General features: G+C 35.3%; 2 protein-coding genes and 1 pseudogene across 3 annotated transcripts; all 3 read right to left on the reverse strand.

The window, feature by feature from the left end:
* Positions 1–2445: 2445 nt before the first annotated feature.
* LOC308504339 (olfactory receptor 4A15-like) lies at positions 2446–3369 on the reverse strand (the record flags this gene model as incomplete). The annotated part of the gene is made up of 1 exon (XM_081064684.1): positions 2446–3369. Exon 1 carries the CDS (start codon positions 3361–3363, stop codon positions 2446–2448), a length of 918 nt encoding a protein of 305 aa, XP_080920810.1. The 5' UTR covers positions 3364–3369.
* An 8729-nt stretch (positions 3370–12098) lies between these two features.
* LOC308503368 (olfactory receptor 4A5-like) lies at positions 12099–12962 on the reverse strand (annotated as a pseudogene). Its single transcript has one exon. The product of its transcript is annotated as an olfactory receptor 4A5-like (transcript).
* Positions 12963–22622: 9660 nt separating this feature from the next.
* Positions 22623–23546, reverse strand: LOC308504338 (olfactory receptor 4A15-like; the record flags this gene model as incomplete). Its single annotated transcript, XM_081064683.1, has 1 exon — positions 22623–23546. Exon 1 carries the CDS (start codon positions 23538–23540, stop codon positions 22623–22625), a length of 918 nt encoding a protein of 305 aa, XP_080920809.1. The 5' UTR covers positions 23541–23546.
* Between the last annotated feature and the right edge of the window lie 407 nt (positions 23547–23953).

The raw sequence follows: 23953 nt of genomic DNA on the forward strand, positions 1-23953 counted from the left end.
GAAAAGTGGTTTCATCCTCCATCATGACAACTCTCCATGTCACACATCACTTCTGGTATGCCAATTTCTGTCAAATAAAAACATTACAGTGTCTTCATCCACCTTATTCACTGGATCTGGCACCATGTGACTTCTGGCTCTTTCCCAAAGTTGAAATGACCACGAAAGTTAAACGTTTTGAATAGATTCAGGACACTAAGGCAGCCACGATTGCACTACTAAAGACACTTATGAAAGGGGACTTCCAGAACTGCTTCAGAAAGTGGCAAAAATGATGAGATAAGTGAGTTTGAAGCAAGGAGGAGTATTTTGAGCAGAATTAATGGCAATATGTCTTTTCCTGTAATTTTCTTTATTTAAAAATTCACCATATTATTTTATCCCACCAAGTATGTAGTGAATAGTGTTATCTTTGGGAAGCCTTTAAGATGGTATAAGAAATCTCCATGTAATAATAACAGGGATTAAACTCAAGATATAAGGTTTTCATACACTGTGACTTACCCTTAAAAAGGACACACTGACCTATAGCCTTAGCCCCTTATGAATTCAGACTACACAGAGAGACAGAATCACGACTACATGCTTCCTACCATTTTTGAGGCAAAAATATTCTTTTTCAAGCTTGATTCATAGAGAGAATTTTATGAATGAGATATCTGTCAAATGAAACAATGCATTCTGGCCTCTTTGTAACCTAATAATCTCTGTTCCATTAACAAGAATGATTAGAATAGCTATAAGAATGTTTGAATAACATATACTGTCAGCATCTTTCTGAACAATGATATCACCCAAAATATCTGGCGTCAAGCTCTGTATTTCATATTTTAAGCTCACGGATTATGGGTTATTCTTACTTTAAATACATAAGGCAGGGCCTGGGTCTCCATAGAAGCCTATAAAACTGTAAGCGAAAGAGGAGATGGGATATTGAAAAATGGCAGGGGAATTATGAGATATTCTGAACTACCTGGGAAGACTAATGGATCACATTCATGAAACTATAACACCAAACAAAGTTGATTAACATGAGGAGATAATATGATTTCCCAATCAGGAAAATACATAAGACTTAGTTATTTTTCTACATGTCTTCCTTGTTCATTCAGATTCTTTCTATATACTTAGCCTACTCCTGATGAATATCACAAGCCCAACGTCACTCTCCTTCAATCTTAGCATCCTAAGCAATATGAAAAAAATTATACATTTAAATATTTTGCAGATACAAAACTGTGATATAGGTATACTTCAAATATTAATATGAACTATCTTTCTGTGGAGAGAAGTCAACCAAGTTTTCATATCTTATTTCTTATTTTATCTCCTATAATCTGTAATAAGCACTATTAATTGAAAAAGATTACATTATTTAAGAGAGAAACATGAGAAACATCTTCCAAAATTAACACAAATTTTCAGTATTAACTATAGCAAACTCATCACAGAAAAATCTATAGTCTCAACAGAGACATTTTACATACAAAAACTGAATATATATTTTCCTAAGTTATGAATAAATTTAAAATATATTTTAAACTATATATTGAATTATGAAATTATGACAATCTTAAAAATATATTTTGATCATCAGAAGTATTCACATAATAAATGTTTGCTTTCAATAAATGACTTTTATTGCATCTTTAAAATATCACAAATAAGTAGGAGGAATCACTCGACATTTTGTTGTTTCTATAGATGGACAGTTTACATCTCATTCATCAGCCTGCTGAACTGTTCCTTTTTCAGAAACGTAGACGGCATCCAAAAATTTTCTGATATCTTTGTTTTCTAACTTCTGTGGCTTGTTGAATCAAAACAATTAATTGAATTTGATACAAGTTCAGTATCATTTCGTTCAAGAATTAACTCATCTTTCTGGGCTTGAGCTACCGAGCAAACAACACTTGACCTCACCCAAACTCTGCAGACGTATTTTTCACTCAAGAAATTTTGGATTCAACAAGAGAACCATTCTCCTTAATAACGATGTTGATGGGGAAGTGAGCACAAAGACCTCATCTTATAACAGAAGCCCAATGTAACATCTTTGTGTTCTGTCTGTGACAACAGAGAGTATGAAGATTAGCTAGCTCTCTTCTATTTCTTCAACATTTGTCAACCTGGAGCCTCTTCTTTTTCTTTCCAAATATACTGAGTTGATGTGATTGAAGTCCTCCCACAGGGTGCCTCTGAGGCCCTTCACAGTAACTGTGGTCCCTTTAGAGCAATGTCCACATTTTCCAGAATGTCCACAGTCTGATTGCTGAGAATGCTCTTATCCTCACAGTAGATGCAGCAAAGAGCACATAATAAAGGATTTTAATCATACCCAAGTTATAGAACCTGAGGAGAAATTAGCTACAGTTCCATAATCACACAAGATTTCCTAGAAGGAACAATGCTTCGTTCAGAGAAATGATACATTTCTCTGCTGCCTCATTTTCTTTTTCTGGTCCACAACTTTTTCATGGCATTTTTCATCTCTCCATTTCTCAGAGTATAGATTAAGGGGTTCAACATAGGGGTGATAATGGTGTAAAATACAGTCAAGGATTTATCAATCGGTAAGGTAGAAGGAGGTCTCATATATATAAAAATACAAGGGACAAAGAAGAGGACCACCACAGTAATGTGGGAGCCACAGGTAGATAAGGCTTTGCGCTTCCCCTCCTGACTAAGATTCTTCAGGGAGTGCAGAATGACCCCATAGGAGATGAGTAACAGCACCAAGATGACCACACAGATCCCGCCATTATTGGCAACCACAGTGATGCCAATAAAGTAGGTGTCGCTGCAGGCAAGTCTTAATAAGGGGTACATGTCACACATGAAATGGTCAATGACATTGGGGCCACAGAAGGGAAGGTTGAGAGCAAAGAGAAGCTGAACTACAGCATGCAAAAACCCTCCCACCCAAGCCAGCAGCAGCAGCAGAATGCACACTCGTTGATTCATGATCGTCAAGTAATGCAGGGGTTTGCAGATGGCCACATAGCGGTCATAGGCCATGACCACCAGGAGTAGAATCTCAGCACCACCAAATAAGTGCTCCATAAAAAGCTGGCTCATGCAAGCTTCAAAAGAAATGGTTTTCTTCTCATGGACTAAGTCTATAATCATATTTGGAGTAATCGTAGTAGAATAAACAGCATCAATAAAGGATAAGTAGCCAAGAAAGAAGTACATAGGGGCGTCCAGGGTTGGGCTGACCATGACAGTCACAACAATGAGTAGGTTGTCCACCATTGTCACAATGTAGATGAACAAGAACACGACAAACAATATCTTCTGACCTTGAAGGTTCTGGGTGAGCCCCAAGAGGACAAACTCAGTCACATTGTTCCTTTGTTCCATAGGTTCTTCTGTATGTCTTATTTCAGGGCTCAAGACACAATTACCTGTAAATATTTGTATTACTTCCTGAAATCTGAAGATAATTTGTTTATTCATTTAACAAATAAGCATTATGATTTGCTATGTTGCAGTACTTTCAAAGATTATAAGACTATAAGGCTGTTGAAAACATGGTCCCTAACCTTAACCATCTTACAGACTATTGGAGAGGCAAGTAATTAGAGACATATGTGAGAAAGGACACGTTATAAAAAGAATGGGTTGCCACACGTAGCTTTTCATCTGGAAGCTCACAAAGTTGACAATATAGCTAATACCTTATGCAAAAATAAAAATTGATTTGAGTTTTAATAAACAACTAAAGAAAAATTTACTTTATGTTTACTTTCTATTTAATAAAGGAGATGACTTTCCGTATTCAAGAGGTGGAAGAATCTTCTTATTAATCACTGAAATCCCAAATAGTCAACATCAAATTCTGTTAAGGATTTAGGAATACATACCATAAAGTTAATAGATGAAAGTAGTTTGTGAAAAAGATTTACATTTTAGAGGACATACACAGAGTTAATATCTAAAACAGAGAAAGAGATTTAGGGAATTAACTAATGAATGACAAACACACCAACAGTACTGTGGGTAAATTACATAAACAGGCAATTCAAGAAGGAATAGTTTAAAATGGCCAATAAAAATATTTAAAATAGTATGATAAAATGCAAAAACTCACCTGTACATTGAAATTGAAGTAACAGCTTGTGAACTATAATTTTAACTTGGATTTTTGAAAGGCCCTCAATCAAGTTCTACCTTATCTGCTAATTTTTAAGATTAAACAATGCTTAGAGTACATATTAATTGAACCTATCATAAGATCTCGAAATATCTGCCCATTAAAATATCCGAAATAGTTACACTTAAAATTAGTTTCCAATAATACTGATGTTTGAAAAAAATAAATTTATTCTGGATCTTTATAATATGAAAATATCCAACAGAGTAATACGGAATTGAATTAATCCCCACATACTTCAGTACTCACAGAGGATGTGGTTTTTGATGAGAATCACATCAGATAACTTTTATAAGACTGTCAATTTTCACACCATCAATGTCCTCTTGCAAAATGTAAAGTCTATCTCAGAATCTCATGCATAAATGCATTCCCTGGGTTACCTGCATAACAAGAGAGACTTTCAACCTATGTTCTGGGCTGTGGTGCCCTCTCCCTTACCCTCCCCACACTGATGCCATCTCTGTGGACACGGAGAGCAAAACAACACATGTCCCATCACTGGCCCTGAACTGTTTCCATGGGACCAAATCTTTCCATGCTTCTGGGAAATCTGACTCATCTCAGTCTTTCTGAAAAAATCCTGCCTTTCAAATTACTGGGATTTTCAAAAAGAATACGAATGTCCTTTTACTAAAGAACTCCGAATCTGATTGTGAACAGAGAATCATAACATTCATTGTTGGCAGAATTTCCCTAATAACAAAATATTGTTAATTAGACATTTTTATAGGTGAGAAAATTGTAACTTGCGTATGAATTATTTAGTAAATATTTTACAGCTTGTGTTTAATAGCAACAAGAGGTGAAATAGTGAAACAGCCTTTACAATATCATGATGCCTAGTCAGTTAGGCTGGCCTGCCTTCATACAGCATTGTTGCACTTGGGTTACCTAAAGGATGGAGAACAGTTTCATGTACACACTCTACGTGGTGAGTCCATCATTTCAATTCCTGAAAAAGTCAGCCATGTGAAAACCCATACAAACAAACACAATCTGAGAAAAAGACAAAGACCTGAAAACACTTTATCTACACTGGAAATGCAACACAGCATATTGAGTCATTCGGTTGGTGCATCTCCAAGGGTGATTTTTCTCTAATTAAATTCATTGGGACCTTGATCATAATTGTGAGTACTGCACATATAATCACTGTGTAGAACAGCATTTACAGAACCAAGTCCTTGGGGGAAAACCATTAAAGAATAACTTGAGGTCAAATGACCAAAAGGGAAAAGTCCAGTCTGGGCAGAAGTGAAATACGTAAAAATCATGACCTTCAAAATAGGCAGACCTGTTTAATCTTTTTGTAATTTATTGGGGTGACAATTGTTAGTGAAATTACATAAATTTCAGGTGCACAACTCTTGTCTACAGCCATACCACCCTGAATGTGCCCGATCTCGTCTGACCTGTTTAAATTTAAGCTATGTCTTTGCAAATGACATCTGAACTGACTTACAGAAGTTGATAAGTGTTAATTTCAGAACAAGTGATTCAAAACTTATTTCAAATGCAGACAAAGTGTGGCAGTTTGTCACATAGTTTCAGTCAGGCAAGTAGATAGGATCTGTGCTGGAATGGGAGAGGGGACTGCTCACTCCATTTGTCTCACAGGCTCCTGGAACGTTCACCACAATAGATAGTACACTAGACAATAAAACAAGTTGCAATGCATTTCAAAAAAGTTACATCATGTAGAATATGTATTTTATAAAAAGGTAATTCAACTAGAATTAGTAACAAAAATGTAACCTTTCCCAGTGATTTGTAAATTAAGCACCACAAGTCCGAATCACTCTCCTTCTACCCCTCTAGCCTCTCTAGTGTTCCACCTGCAGAATTTCAGCTGCCTTGGTCTCCTGGGACTCTCACCTTCATCTCCTCACTCAGGGCATCTACCAGGATTTTCCTGGGTATCCTTGTCTGTACCACAGCAGTACACATTGTAAAGGCAACAAGCTGGGACAATCCCAGGGCTCAACTTGTTTGCTTCCCCTCTCTCAGTGATCACTATCAGTTGTTTCTGAGGGCTAGTGTCTTCAAAATCATTATTTCATATACTTTTTATTTTTGATTTATTGGCTTGTTTCAGGCAGCAGAGTGAATCTAATCCCTGTTTCCCACCTTAGCCTGAATTAACCTTCCAAGTATAATGATAATGAAATATTTTGAAATTTACCTATATTTTATGAAAATAGGTTAAGGGGAAAAAATGATCATATTTATAGGTTTCTAAGCATAGTAAATTAATTCTCACTTTCTGAGAAATATATGGTTATATTATGATAATAGATTTTCCTTAATGTAAATTTTTTAGCTCAAAGTCTGTATTATGCTTCATAGTGAAACACTAAAAACGGTCTTTTTTTATTTATGATTGTTTTTAAAGCACAATTTTCCTCTTCTTTATGTGAGCCTTTATGCTTATGTCACAATAGAAATACATGAGATACAATTAGAATAATAAAGGTTTCAGGATGCCTCTGATCCTCTTTAGCACTGCTAGTGAAGAGCACTTACAATTTCTACCAAAAAACAGAATTATAAAATAAAATTCTCACAACTACTACCAAAATGTTTACACTTCAATGGAAATGACAACAGTAAAATGATACAGAAAAACAAATGAGATGAAGAATAAACTATCAACAAAATAGATAAATTTTTAGCCAGACTGATCTAGAATGAAAAGGAGAGAACACACAAATTACAAATGTCAGGGATGGAAGAGAGAACATAAAACAAACTTACAGACATTAAAAGGATAATAAAGAAATACTACAGATGACCCTATGCTCATAAATGTGACAATTTAAAGGGACTAATTCACTATAGCACACAAATTGCCAAAGCTCACTTTTTTAAAAAAATGATAATATGAGGATCTCTTTTGCTACAAAAGAACTTAAATTCATAATAAAAAATCCTTTCACGAAAGTAGAATCCAAAGGTAAATCACACCATTGATGAATTCTACTAAGCACTTAAGGAAGAAATACAATCAATTCAATAGAAAAGTTTCCAGAATATAGGAGATTATGAAACACCCCAAATTCATTTATGAGGCCAGTGTTACCTTGATGCCAAAATCAAAGAATGTAAAAGAAACGTGCAGATTCATACATGAACACAGGTGTAAAATACTCAATAAAGTTCTAGCAAATCAATAGTTATACATGACACCAGCTGGGATTTCTCCTGAGAATGCAAGGCTGGTTTAGTATTGGAAGATCAATGTATATAGTTCACTGTATCAGCAGACAAAGTAAAATTATATGATCATCTCAATACCGTATTTCCCTGAACATCAATCAGATCTAACGTGTCTTTGGAGCAAAAATTAATATTACACCAGTCTTATACTATGATATAAGACCAGGTATAATATAACATAACATAACATAACATAACATAACATAACATAACACTAGTTCTTATTTTACTATAATATATGTTATATTTATAATATAATATAATACAAAGTCTTATGTTAATTTTTGCTCCAAAAGACATATTAGAGATGATTGTCTGACTAGGTCTTATTTTAGGGAAACACAGTAGATGCAAAAAATACTGAGACAAAATCAACTTTCAGTTTTGATAAAAACCTTTGACAGATGAGGAACAGACGATAACTTCCCCATATGATACCAGACATTTCCAAAACCCTACAGTTAGCATCATACTTAATCACAATAACCCAAAACCCTTCACCCCAAGATTCACCACTCATATTCAAAACCAGATGTAGGTCCTAAATTAACTGGAGCAATAACACAAGAAAAAAATAAAATAAAATTCATCACATTTGAAAGGATGGAATTAAAATTATCCTATCCCCAGACAAAACAGTGATATACTTAGAAAATCTGAAAGAATCTACAATAGCAGATACTATAAGTGAGTTTAGTAAGGTCACAAGATACACAGTCAAAAAATTAATTATATATCTTTATATATTCCTACAAGTAGGAAGAAATGCAGAAATAAAGGACTGCAAGGAAACTGAGAACAGAAAAATTATTGATACCAGAGTTATTCATAGATTCATTTATTTTTACTGAATACCTGCTATGCTAGTAATTGTGGTTAGTGCTGAAGTAGAAACACAAATGAATAGACACTCCTTACCCTTCGGGCACTAGCATAGTATAGCATATGATTAGGTAGCACTTCTTGACTGGCTCTTCTACTTTAATTGAGATGTTTATTAGAAGAAAGTTTTCCTCAATTAAAAAAAAAAGTTTGTCTTATTTTACACACTCATATTTTCTAAAAACCACCCACAAGTATATTGTATAATAATGTGTGCCAGGCACTATGTTAACACTCTCCATAAACGGTGCCATTTAAACATCACAACTTTTTTCCATTATTAAATGAACATTATTGAGAACATTTCTGTTACTGGAACCCCAATGCTGTTGTTTTGTTTGTTTGTTTGTTTGTTTTTAAAGTTACTGGGGAGACATTGGTTAGTAAAATTATATATGTTTCAAGTGTACAATTCTATAATACATCATCCATATATTGCGTTGTGTGCTCACCACCCAAACTTGGTTCTTCTTCCATCACCATATATTTAACACCTTTTACCCTCTCTTACCTCTTCCCTTCCCCCTTACCCACTGGTTATGACCAAACTGTTGGCTGTGTTTGTGAGTTTTTCTTTGTTTGCTTTCCTTGATCGTTTGGTGCTTTCAGTTTTATATCCCACATATGAGAGAAGTCACATGGTTCTCGACTGTATCTGTCTGACTTACTTCACTTAGCATGGTAATCTTAAGATCCATACATGTTGTCACAAATAACTTCTTAAAGTACATATTTTTCGATTCATTTAAGAGGTTAAAAAAAACTGAGGTGTAGAGATGTTTAAAATAACTTTCTCAATGTTACACTATCGTAAGTAAGAAAGTAACCCTGGTCACCTCTCTCCAACATATTTGGAATTCTGATTAAACCCGTAGTTGGCTATGTTCCCAATGGTGAGCTCATTTCATCTCTGTTTGTCTGGACCTCGGCTCCAAATGCAGACGCCTGAGTCATCTACTTATCTACATGTACTTGTGTGCTTCTTCCTGAACACTTGTCATGTTAAAAAAAAAAACTAACCAAAAGAGAAATGCAAATGAAAACCACAATGAGATTATCACCTCACCCCAGTCAGAATGGCTATCATCAACAAGACAAATAGTAACAAGACAAAAAGTAACAAATAGTAATAAAATATGTAGGAAGAAATTTATTAAAAGATGTAAGAAAGAACTTTTAAAAAAAATTTTAAAACTTTAAGAGCATTAAAGACCTAAATGAGTACAGAGTTATGAGTTGTTATAATCATGGGTAGGAAGAGTCAATTGTCAATAGCGTCAATGCAATTCCAATATAAAAATCCAACAGCTTTTTTATCATGACAAGATGAATTGATATGTATATGGAGAAACAAAGGCCCAAGGTAGCCAAATCTCTTTTTAAAAAGACATGTTGAGAGACCTGTCCTATCAGATATGAAAACTTATTATAAAGTTATATACATAAACACAAGCTTAGAAAAATTGATTATTTCACCATAATAAATAAATCAGAACTAAACTCAGACATAAATAAAAAACTCAATATGTGAAAGGATGAACTATTTGATAAATGATGCATAGACAATTGGTTCTCTACATTAGAAAAAAATTTGAGCATTTACTTCACAGTGTACACACACACAAAAATCAATAGTCAGTTGGATTAAATTTGAAAATTAAAAAATGCAATATCTGAAATCCTTAGAAGACAACATAGAATGATACTTTCCCAGCCATATGACAGCATTTCTCTTACTTAACAAATTATTTTCTAACCATAATCACAAAGACTGAGAAATTTAACTACATTTCTGACTGAGAAATTTGACTACATTTAAGTTCTTATTCATCCAATAAAATTATAGAAGTGTAAAAATGAAAATTTTGCAATACATATAAACAAAAAAGAAATGCGTACACAGGATTCCTAAAGAACTCCAACAAATTAATAACGACAGAAAAACAGCAGTAGAAAAAAATGGCAAAAGACACGAACACACATTTCATAAAAGATGGTAAAAAAAAAAATGTCCAATAACCATGAAAATATGCTCAACTTCAATAGTAATTAGGATTGCAGAATAAAGCCACAATGAAGTCAGAGTCATACTTGTTAGAGTTGCAAAAATATCAAACATCTGACAATATCAAGTGGTAGGGATGTGGAGTGATGGAGCTGTTACACACTGCTGGTAGGTATGCTAATAGGTATGGTAGGTATAATAATACAACTCCAAGAGAAAATCGTTAACCATCTGTAAAAGCGAATGTGTAAACACCCTACTTACACAAAAGAATCCTTACAGGATGTTTACAACAGCAATCTGTGCAATATCAAAATCTAGCAACAACCTGAATGACCACTGAAATGGATACATAATCTGTGGTATATGCAGATGTGGAATAATATACAGCAGGGAAATGATGGGATTAGAGAGACAGGCAACAGCATAAATCTTAGACAAAAGTAAGTTTCAGAAAACTATGTCTTACATCGTATCATTTTAATGAAATTCAGGAGTATGAAAAACTAAACTATATACCTTAAGGATACATACACACGTAGTTAAATTCTTTTTAACTGTGGTTAATGAAACATTCAGCATTGGAATTACCTACAGGAGGAGGCAGAACAATGGTATCAGGGAGGTATGGTATACACAGTTGATCAAAATTTAGGCAAGAGGCTACAAAATTTACATAAATTGCATATATTTATTGGTATGCATGAAAAACACATAATAAAATTTTAAAGTAAGAAAAGTTCAAAACATTTTTTAGTTAGAAAACTCTTATAAAGCATACATGATGCTCAATATTATAATGAAAGCAATTCCATTTTCTTCCTAGTTTGTGATGTTCCAGGATGGGCTACAGAGTGAGAAAAACCTGGTTTTTAAACATAAAATTGGAAAACAAAACTCTGTACCAAAACAAATCATGAATTAAGTCTAGAATTAAAATTATTTACGTTTAATTCAACTTTTAGAGAACAGATTGCTGTGCAAAATAACACATTTCTTTACCTTTATTTTCAGTATCATAAAGGTTCTTATTTTCATAAGAACCTTGTCTATTCTTTGAAGAATGGCAAAAATGCACATAAAAACTAGTGAGCTAAAGCATGAAAACACGTTTACAGCTTGGATTAGTATGGTTCTCCATCCTTTAATCAATAACTAGAATCTGTTTTCATCCTCAATCATCCCAAATAAGCTCACCCCAACCTGTGAACACATCCAACATCCCATCTAACAAAATTGCTCACTGAGAGTCTTTAACCAAATATGATATCATCTCCCATCTAAATATCCTGAACTACAAATTCATGGACGTTGACCTGATGAACGGAAGTATAATCTTAAAGACAAAAATGCATAATGCAGCTACCAAAAGCTGCTGTGTGGATAGAATAACAAACATTAAAATTTAAAAAGTACTCTTTGGGCCCCAGAAATTTTTTCTAAATATTAGCCAAATTGCTTTCTGATTAGTTGGGGGTAAAAGTAAATTTTCAAAGGTAGCTTGTTTTATCACTTTTGAAGAGAAAAAAACTTTCTGCTAAAGTCCCATTTTAATATAAACTGAGAAAAAAACAAAGTTACAAGGTGAACTTAGTTTATTTTTTCTTGTAACAGGACAAATACCTGTGCTTTCTATTCATCCTCCAGAATTTCTCTATTAGATTGGTTCTAACCTCAAAGGACAATTTATTGTACTTTTTTATGCCTTTGTATAAAGAAAAGCATCCCTAGAGAACCGACTGGATTGACTAAATTGTCCATTGCTAGGATTTACTGCCTGTTTGTTGCTTCATAATTTGTAACAAATGTGTTCAGGATGGGTGACACTTTCTCATTCTACGTAAACTTTTTACACCAGAGTGTTTTCATAGCATTTTTCATCTCCATGTTTCTCAAGGTGTATATTAAAGGGTTCAACATGGGAGTGATAACTGTGTAAATCACAGTGTGGATTTATCAATGGGGAAATTGGAAACAGGTCTAACATACATGAAAATAAAGGGAACAAAAAAGAGGGCAACCACTGCAATGTGGGAACTGCAGTAGACAGGGCTTTGCTCCTCCCTTCCTGCCTGTGAGTATTCAGGGAACTTAGGATGACTCCATAGGAAATCAGCAGAAGGATAAAGATGACCATGCTATTGCTCCGCCATTGGCAACCACAGTGAGGTCCACAAAACGGGTATCAATGCAGGCAAGTTCCAGTAACGGGTACATGTCACAGATGAAGTGGTCGATGATATTGGGGCCACAAAATGGGAGGCTGTACACAGAGAGAAGTTGAACCACAGAGTGCCCCAAACCTCCAACCCAGGCCACTGCCAGCAGCAGGAAGCAAGCCTGTCTATTCCTGATGCTCAGGTAGTGCAGTGGCTTACAGATGGCCACATAGCGATAATAGGCCATAGCCACCAAAAGGAAAACCTCAGCGCCCCCAAATGGGTGTTACAGAAAGAGCTATCCCATGCAAGCTGAGAAGGAAATTGTCCTGTGGACATAATTGTCCTGTGGACATATGTCCTGTGGAAATAATTCTGTGGACTTATTCTGTCCACAGAATAAGTCTATAATCAATTTGGGTGAAATGACAGTGGAATAAACGACATCCATGAGCGACAGACAGGCAAGGAAGAAGTACATGGAGGAGCCCAGGGAGGGGCTGGCAAGAACAGTCGCCACAGTGAGCAGGTTGCCCACCATGGTCACAATGTGGGTGAGTAAAAACATGACAAATAATGCTTTTTGCCCCTCAGGATCCTGAGTGAGGCTCAGGAAGAAAAATTCTGTCATATTGTTACTACATCCCATTTACTCTTCTGTAAGGGTTGTTTCGGGGATGAGAGGTCAGGAGAATGGGACCTGTAATGAAATGGTGACCACGACTATGAGTACATCCCTTATTATGTTGTGGAGTACATCTTCATCGTTTTATCTTCTCCAGTGGTTTACACACAATAAACATTTAGTAAATATCTATGTGTTCTTCTTCCAAAGAGCCCATTACATCTTTCCTTGACAATTGTATTTCTCCTCAGATGATTTCAGTGGTGCTACAAGGAAGAGATTCTATCTCTAAGTCTTAGCGGATGTCTACAGAGAAGAATAATCAAAGGCCCAACAGTCAGTCACACATTTCATAGAGAATGATTTAAAGTATGTCAGCCGGTAACACAGAAGTCAGCAATGATGAACAGTGAAAGGGTTCCTGCCCTCCAGAAACTTACTCTCTGATGGCAAAAGAAAAAAAGAAAAAGAAAAAAACCCAAAACCAACAACTCTAAATAAATTGGCACAGAGTCAGTCCTTTGAGTTGGTAGTATTTGTGGTGAGTCCCTTTACAATATGATTTATGTACCAGCAAAAATAATGCCTCTTCTGGAATAACTCACTTAATACTCTGTGAATGCATTATTAGATGTTCAGTCCTTTTTATCTAACGGATATTCAGTCATCATGGATCTCTCAGTACATTTCAAGAGACTTTGAACTGTATCAAATAACTACAAAATTATTTAGCACATTGCTGTCTACAGCAATTACTTGGTCTGACTGTGTGACTGCCAGGTGTTTGGGGTTTTTTTTGTTTTGGAGTTTTTTTTCGACTGTCAGCTTTTTAAGGAGTTGTAATTCTGTCCATTTCATTTATAATTACAGAGGCCAAATAATGACCACAAGTTACTCATTCAGTGTATAACTGAAATTAATACCTAAAACATCCTTGGGAGAGAATGTAGCAAGTAATGAATAATATGGACTCTGGAGCTGCACTGCCGGGGCTGGGATCCTAGTTTCACCACTTACTTTTTATGTGACCCTGGGCAACTTAATGAACCTCTCTGTGCCTCAGTTTCATCAGTTTTAGAATGGGTATACCAATAGTGCCTACCTCTTAGGTTATTATTACAAGTATCTAGAAAGCTGCCTGGCACCCACTAAAGGTTTGATAAATGACAGCTATTATTAATGTTCTTGAATGCTTCACCAAGAACACAATATCAGAAGAAATCATCTTTGTCATCAATTTGATAAGAATTACAGACAACAGTCCAGGATAAAAGGAATATTATTCCTATAATTTATGAATCCCTATTTGGGCATAAGATAAGATTGTACCTCAGGAATTATCTATTTTATGATATATGAGTAGTAGCATTTACCTGTGATGGAATGTATTTTGATTAGAAGCAAGCAGAATAATAGACAAAAAATGGGATCTATGCATCATAGGGAGAGCTAAATAGTAGAAAACGAAAAAAGGATCAAATGAATAAAGAGAAATTATATCTAGAAATGAATATCTACAAGCAATAAGAATAGTAATGTGATAATTAAGTGAGATTAGCCTTCTTTGAAAAATCTTCAGAAATATATCCTTTAATGAAGAAGTGCTGGAAACCCACTCCCCTGAGGTTTCCAGGGGTTATTCAGGAGGCACCTTGAAAAGCCGTAACAAATAAACACAGACCACATCTTAGTAAAGGAAAGAAAATTCAAAAAAGAAAAAAAAATGTATTCTTAGTTTGTTGAGGAAACTCCATGCTGTTTTCCACAGTGGCTGTACCAATTTACATTCCCACCAGCAGTACGTAGAGGTTCCTTTTTCTCCACAGCCTCTCCAAAAATTTTTATACTTGTCTTAATGATAGCCATTCTAACAGGTATGAGGTGGTATCACATGTGGTTTTGCTTTGCATTTCCCTAGTAGCTAGGGAAGCTGAATAGAATTACCACATGACATAGTAATTCCTCTTCAGGGTATATGCACACAAAAATCTGAGAACTTTTATCTATATAGATATATGAACCCCTATGTTCATTACAGCATTATATACATTGGCCAAGACATGGAAACAACCAAAGTGTCCTTCAATAGATGTTTGGATAAAGAAGATGTGGTACATATGTACAATGGAATATTACTCAGCCATAAGAAAAGATGAAATACTGCCATTTGTCACAACATGGATGGATCTTGAGATTATCCTACTAACCAAAAGAAATCAGAGAGAAAAAGTCGAGAACCATATGACTTCACTCATATGTGGCATATAAAACTGAAAGCAACAAACAAACAAGACAAACAAATAAGCAAAAATTCATAGATACAGACAACAGTTTAGTAGTTACCAGAGTAACCACTTTAACTTCAACAGTTTAGTGGTTACCAGAGAGAAGGAGGGTGGTAGAAGAGGGAAAAGGGGATCAAATATATGGTGATGGAAAGAGAATTGACTCTGGGTGGTGAACACACAATGCAATATATAGATGATGTGTTATACAAATGTACACTTGAAACCTATATAATTTTATTAATCAATGGCACCCCAATACATTTAATTAAAAAAAAGGGATGGACTTAGAGAACATTATACTCAGTGAAATAAGTCAGACGAAGAAAGACAAATACCATATGATCTCACTTATATGTGGAATCTAAAGAACCGAATAAATGCGCAAACTAAACAGAAATACTCTCAGACATATAGAGAAAAAAATGATTGCTAGATGGGAGGGGGTGGGGATGAGGGAGAAGTTGAGCTGATTAGAAAGTACAAATTGGTAGCCATGGTATGGCCACATGGATACGAAAGGCAGGTTGGGGACTCTAATCAATAATGTAAAGATTTTGTAGGGTGTCAGATGGGCACTTGTCTTATCAGGGAGACCACTTCACAGACGGGGCAGATGCCTGACCACGGCGCTGTACACCAGAAGCTGCATAATATTGAACATCAAGTATAATTTTGTATATATTTATAGTCACGGGATGTGAAGTACAGCATAGGGAATAGAGTCAATGGAATTGTAACAGATATATACGATGTCAGAGGGGCAATCGATGGGGGGAGGGGAGTTATCACTTTGTGAGGGGTGAAATGTCTAACTATTACATTGTTTTGTACACCTGAAAATAATTTTTAAAAATCTTAAATAATTAATTTAATTTAATAAAAGGGAAAAAAGAAATGACTCCTCAGAGTCCCTACATTTGATGGTAAGGGCAGTTAAACAAGAGAAAAGAAGTGAACAACTATAGCTACAAACACAATCTTTTTGCTTATTCACGGCTGAAGAAAATTACAGGATTCCTAAACCTCAAATGTAGATAAGCTGAGTCCATTCACATAGATCTGGCAGGGGGAGAGAGGGGGACGTGTAGAGAAAAAGCTGAGCTTTCTGTAGAAGACAGCTATGAGCACTGTAAATGCTTCCATCACCTACTGCTTCCAGGTGATTCAGGAGTCCCATCACTGAAGTTGTAGACTGATAAAGGCTCCAAGAGCATAAAGGTATGAGGTAGTCTCTGGGAGTCTATAACCAGTTCTTTCCCACTTTTTACTTTCGGCAGGCCTATCTATTGCCCTTTCTCTTTTTAATCAGCAATGTTTGTCACCAGGATAAATCTTCTACTAGCCAGTTAAATTCTGTAGATGTAAAAATTAGGTATATACACTATTCTCAGTCATTTAAATCATCAAGGATTCTATACTGTAAAAACTGAAAGATGGTGTTACTGGGCTTTCAACTTAAACCACTAAGGTAACACTTCTTTATTTAAAAACCATTATTTAACATAGCTTCTTAAGAATATGGCCTTTTAAAAAGACAAATTAAAATTCCACAGTAACCAAAAAAACCCTCTATAGTACTTGAAAATTATAGTTTTATGATCCTCTAAGTGGCAGTCAGCAAGGTACTTCCCTGAGCACAGGTTTCTTGATGAATCTGCACAAATAGGGGTTGCTGGCATCATTTTAAAAGGTTCACACATATCAAGCTTACAAATCAAAATCCCCAAATCCTATATGAAGCTTCCAGAACAGAACAGGCATTTAGTCCTTTATATTTTAACACATGTGGTATGTGTACAATTTTAAATTCTCTAATTTAAAAGCCTTAAATTATAAATATTAACATACCACGTAAACTATAATAGCCTATGAACCAATTACAAATCCATTCAGTAATCTGTAATGTATTATGTGTTTCTCTTTGCTATTTAACAAAATGGGCAATAAACACCCATCAGGCTGTAACACTGAATCCAAATACATTTTGCATATTCTGATTAAGTTCTGTGTTTGACTAGTTTAATTTTCTCAATTCAGACTTCCTCCAATGAAATTATATATTTAAGACATTAGATATATTTAAATATATTGTATATGAGTTTTCAATGAGCGTCCCTTGTTGGTTGTTTTAAGAACTCACCTTGAGTCTTTCCCTTAGTCTCTGAAATCAGTGTTCCTTTCACCGAGAGTAGATACCTCACTATCTGTGTGGCCACAGAACATGTAACGACGTATAGCTGATCAGTAGATCTAGAACTAGTTTCATGTGGTCACACTTTCCATATATCCACACAGACTCCCCACCATCTCAGTCCTTCAGATAAGTGTAGCAGTATGCAACGTGGATGTCTAGACTATAAAGACACTCAAATAAATGTTTTCAGATTTTTGGGATAGATACCCAGGAGAGGGATTGCTGGGCTGACTCTGGGTGGTGAACACACAATGTCATACATAGATGATATATTACAGAATTGTACACCTGAAACCTAAGTAACTTTACTAACAATTGTCACCCTAATAAACTTTAACTAATAAGAAAAAAAAAATAAAAGACATCTAAATAAAAGAAATATTTACTGTGCAAAAATAGTTGAACATTCTCACCTGCTGGGAAATTTCCTTCACAGAAAAACAAAGCTGCTAAGTTTTCATGGCTATGTAAAAACTAATTTGTGGAAATAACCTGGCAAAACCCATTATTGGCCAACACAAAATTTTAAAACACTGACAGTGGTTATTTGAATGCACTTTTTCTCAGTAATTATGGTGAGGCAACCAAAAAGCACTTTACTTTGAGGATTTGGGATAACATTCATGTCTCTGGCCATTACTCTCTCTCTATAGTATCTAAAGAGACAAATGCTGGGATTTACCTTCCTGAAATAGCCAATGACTGAGCGTTCTCACAGATAGTATTACAACTCTTTAGCCTTTCAGCCATTCAAACAGCTTATCACTAAGGACTCTCCCTCCCTAATTAAAAGTGTCTCTACCCCTCCCCAACTTTATCCCAGATAATGGTGACCATGCACAAGTTTCTACAAGCAATGAGAGATATCTATGCAAAGGAAAATTAACAAAAAGACAGGACCAGATACCAATTGAAGATAGAGTCCAGCCTAGGTAGAAATTTCAGTTTCAGAAATCTCCCAGGTATTTCTATCAGAAAAATAATCCTCTCATTTCTAAGTTGCAGAAACAGCCTCTTGCTTTTTACATTATTACTATTTTAAATGAAAAAGCATGTAGGGTCATTATAGATTAGTTTATTTGACTATTTTGAACAAATTCAAACAAAGTAACCTCTTCTGGGCAGTTTTCTTTCCTAGAACAATCCCTACAGGATTTGGGTTTTGCCAAGAGAGTGGAGCAGACAGCCAAATATATGAAAAGCCTTTCATTTGAAAAGAAAAATAAACGTGCTAGCTTCAGCAGCACATATACTAAAATTGAAAAGAAAAATAAAGTGAATACAAATTCATGAACTTCATATTAGGAAATGTTTAAACAAGACAAATATTTAAGACAAATGAAGGGAAAACCACTTTCAGTTCCCTTATTCAATCGTATTCCTAGGAAAGGAGGTCCTTACTCCAGCTGTTTAGAGTCTCTGTACAAGAGGCCCTGCAGCTCTTGTGAGGCTCAGAGGCTTTGGGGCTGAGGAACTTAGGAAGTTGATGTTTCAATTCTTGGAAAGACAAGTCATCACAGTTACATTGTTCTGAAGGCTGGAATCTATGTCAGCTAGAACCATAATGATTTTCAGTCAATTAATTCAGTTCCTTATTTTCAGTCCAGTATCAAGTGAGTAACTATTTCTACAGGAAAGGAAAAACTGATTCATGTTATGTAGTGCTAGAAAAGTTTTGGAATACCATCACTGATACTGAGGTCGAAAATAGAAAATACACCTCAAGGAGCAGTGGAGTCAGCTAAGATTTCCAAGCAGAATATTGAAAATGACAGCTGTGTCTTTTAGTGTACGATATGCTAAAGTATGGATAAGTAGAGATGAGTTAAAAGAGTAAATATTAAGTTTTTAAGCAGAATTACAAACCTTTAAATGAGCTAAGAATTGCTAATTTCAAATATAAAACTAGTTCTCATGCCCAGCCTCTCCTACGAGCAAAAACTCTCAAAATAAAAAATGGCATAAAAATGAATGTCATCTCACAGTTCTAGATATAAGGTCCTCTGTTAAGACTTCAGAAAGATTTGATGTGTATTTCATAAACTCTGTTAACTAGACAAAAAATATTTCTAAGAAGCTTAAGCATATTACACCACTGCACATGGACTTTCAGCCCAAACCTGAGAAGGGCAAGTCTCATGATATTTGTGGATGGTGGCCCTTGTATAATGGAGTAACTGAAAACAAAGAAAACAAATAAACAAGGCTACAAAATTTTTAAGAGAATTACACTAAAGAAAGCACCAGAAGCGATGTGTGATATGGTGCCTTTGTGTTGTGAGCAAAAATTATGGTGAATGAAGCTGCTGAGTGCTACCCAATGGAAAGTCAGGGATCTTCAATACGGGAAGTGGCTCATTGGGCCTTAGTAACAGTGTATGACAAGGTTCAACTTATTTGGTGCAGTCAGTCAGGTGTCAGCTACGGTTGACAGAAGGTATGTTTTAAAGTGTGTCATAAATAATGGATCACAAACAGTTCATTAACATGAAATGGGAAAATGGTTTCCTCCTCCATCATGACAACACTCGATGTCACACATCGCTTCTGGTGCCGCATTTCTGTCAATGAAAACATTACGGTGTGTCCTCATCCACCTTATTCACTGAATCTGGCACTGCATGACCTCTGGCTCTTCCCCAAAGTCAAAATGACCATAAAAGGTAAACGTTTTGAATTGATTCAGGACATTGAGGCAGCCACAACAGCGCAAATAAGAAACTTACAAAAGAGGACTTCCAGAACTGCTTCAGAAAGTGGCAAGAATGATTGGATAAGTGTGTTCAAAGTGAAGGGGAGTATTTTGAGGATTAATGGCAATGTGTCTTTTCCTGTAATGGATTTTTTTTTTAATTTAAACATTCACTGTATTTTTTTTTTAATCACACCTCGTATTTAGTGAATAGTATTACATTTGGGAAGATTTTAAGGTGACATAAGATATTTCCATTAATAACAACAGGGATTAAATTCAGAATATAGTTTCCGTACAGTGTGATTTACCCTTGAACAGAACTCACTGTCCCTAGCCTTAGTCTCTTATGAATTCAGACTAAATAGAGAGGCAGAATCATGACTACATGCTTCCTACCATCTTTGAGGCAAATAATGTATATAGTTAAAGTTTATTGGGGTGACAATTGTTAGTAAAGTTACATAGGTTTCAGGTGTACAATTCTGTAATACATCATCTATATATTCCATTGTGTGTTCACCACCCAGAGTCAGTTCTCCTTCCATGAGGCAAATAATATTTTGTTTTAAGCTTGATTCATAGAGAGAATTTCATGAATGAAATCTCTGTCAAATAAAACAATATATTCTGGCCTCTTTGCTCCCTAATAATCTCTATTCCATTAATAAGAGAGGTAAGACTAGCATATACTGTCAGCATCATTCTTAACAATGACATCACTCCAAATATCTGGTGTCAAGTTCTGTATTGCATATTTGAGGATCGTGGATTATGGTTTATTCTAATCATATATATATATATGTCAGGGCCTGGGTCTCTATAGAAAACAATAAAACACTATAAGCAAAAAAGGAGATGGGGTATTGAAAAATGGCAGGAGAATTATGAGATAGTATAACCTATCTGGGAAGATTAATGGATCTTCGTGAAAATATAACACCAAACAAAGGTGATCCACATAAGAATATAATGTGATTTCCCAATCAGGAAAATGCATAAGATCTCGTTATTTTTCTGTGTATCTGCCTTGATCATTCAGATTAATTTTATATAGTTCGCCTCCTCATAATTAATATTAGAAGCCCAAAGCATCATTCTTCTTTAATCTTAACATGCCAAGCAATATGAAAAAAAAATTATATATTTAAAATATTGCAGATAAAAAAATGAGATATAGGTATACTTCATATATTAATATGAACTATCTTTGTATGGGGAGAAGTGAACCAAGTTTTTATATCTTATTTCTTATTTTATCTCCTGAAATCTTTAATAAACACTATGAATCTGAAAAGGATTACATTATTTAAGAGAGAAACATGAGAAAAATCTTCCACTAACAAAAATACATTTATAGTACTTACTATAGCAAACTCGTCACATAGAATATAAGTCTATCATATCAACAGACATTTTACACACAAAAGCTGAATGTATATTTTTCCAATAAGTTATAAAAATATTAAAAACATATTTTAAACAAAATACATATATAGAATTAGGAAATTATGACAATCTTGAAAATATATTTTGATTATCGCAAGTATTCACATAACAAATGTTTGTTTTCAATACATTACTTTTATTTCGTCTTTAAAATATCACAAATAAGATGGAGAAATCACTCGACATTTTGGTGTTTCTGTAGCTGGACAGCTTACATCTCATTCATCAGCCTCCTGAACTGTTCCTTTTTCAGAAACATAGACGACATCCAAAAAATTTCTGATATCCTTGTTTTTTAACTGTTGTGGCTTGTTGAATCAAAGCAGCTGAATTTGATACAGTTTGGTATCATTTCGTTCAAGAATTAATTCATCTTTCTGGGCTTGACCTATGGACAAACAACACCAGACCTCATGTGAACCCTGCGGATGTATTTTTCACCTAAGAAATTTTGGATTTCAACAAGAAAACCATTCTCCAAAATAAAAAGATTGATGGGGAAGTGAATACACACAAACCTCATCTTACAACTGAAGCCCAATATAACACCCTTAATCATGTTCTGTATATGATGACAGATACTGTAAACAGTAGCCAGTTTCTTTCTATGTCCTCACCATTTGTCAACCTAGAGCCTCTTCTCTTCTTTCCAAATATATTGAGTTCTACGCTGATGTGATTGAAGTACCCCCACAGGGTTCTTCTGGAGCCCTTCACAGTAACTATGGTCCCTTCAGAGCAATGTCCACATTTTCTAGAATGTCCACAGTCTGATTGCTGAGAATCCTCTTCATCCTCACAGTAAATGCAGCAAAGAGCACATAATAAATGCTTTTCATCATGCCCAAGTTATAAAAACTGAGGAGAAATTAGCTACAGTTCAATAATCACACAAGGCTTTCCTAGAAGGAACAATGCTTCCTTGAAAATAAGTGATACATTTCTCTGCTGCCTCATTTTCTTTTTCTGGTCCACAGCTTTTTCATGGCATTTTTCATCTCTCCATTTCTCAGAGTATAGATTAAGGGGTTCAACATAGGGGTGATAACAGTATAAAACACAGTCAAGGATTTATCAATCGGTAAGGTAGAAGGAGGTCTCACATATATAAAAATGCAAGGGACAAAGAAGAGGACCACCACAGTAATGTGGGAGCCACAGGTGGATAAGGCTTTGCGCTTCCCCTCCTGACTAAGATTCTTCAGGGAGTGCAGAATGACCCCATAGGAGATGAGTAACAGCACGAAGATGACTACACAGATCCCGCCATTATTGGCAACCACAGTGATGCCAATAATGTAGGTGTCAATGCAGGCAAGTCTTAATAAGGGGTACATGTCACAGACGAAGTGGTCAATGACATTGGGGCCACAGAAGGGAAGGTTGAGAGCAAAGAGAAGCTGAACTACAGCATGCAAAAACCCTCCCACCCAGGCCAGCAGCAGCAGCAGAATGCACACTCGTTGATTCATGATCGTCAAGTAATGCAGGGGTTTGCAGATGGCCACGTAGCGGTCATAGGCCATGACCACCAGGAGTAGAATCTCAGCACCACCAAATAAGTGCTCTATGAAAAGCTGGCTCATGCAAGCTTGGAAAGAAATGGTTTTCTTCTCATGGACTAAGTCTATAATCATATTTGGAGTAATTGTAGTGGAATAAACAGCATCCATAAAGGATAAGTAGCCAAGAAAGAAGTACATAGGGGCATCCAGGGTTGGGCTGACCACGACAGTCACAACAATAAGTAGGTTGTCCACCATTGTCACAATGTAGATGAACAAGAACACAACAAACAATATCTTCTGACCCTGAAGGCTCTGAGTGAGCCCCAAGAGGACAAACTCAGTCACATTGTTCCTTTGTTCCATAGGTTCTTCTGTATGTCTTATTTCAGGGCTCAGGATACAATTACCTGTAAATATTTGTATTACTAGTGACTTTCTGAAATTGAATTAATTTGTTTATTCATTTAACAATTGGCATTATGATTTGTTATGTTGCAGTGCTTTCAGAGATTATAAGAAACCGTGCTGATTAAAACATTGTCCTAACCTCAACCATCTTACAGACTATTGGAGAGGCAAGTAATTAGAGACATATGTGAGAAAGGACACATTATGAAATGAATGGGTTGCCACAGGTAGCTTTCCATCTGGAAGCTAAAAAAAATTGACAAGATAGCTAATACCTTATACAAAAATAAAGATTGATTCAAGTTTTAATAAACAACTAAAGAAAGATTTACTTTCTACTTAATAAAGGAGATGACTTTCTACATTCT

The sequence above is a fragment of the Rhinolophus hipposideros genome (assembly GCF_964194185.1).
Source record: "Rhinolophus hipposideros genome assembly, chromosome: 10".
Classification (NCBI taxonomy): Eukaryota; Metazoa; Chordata; class Mammalia; order Chiroptera; family Rhinolophidae; genus Rhinolophus; species Rhinolophus hipposideros.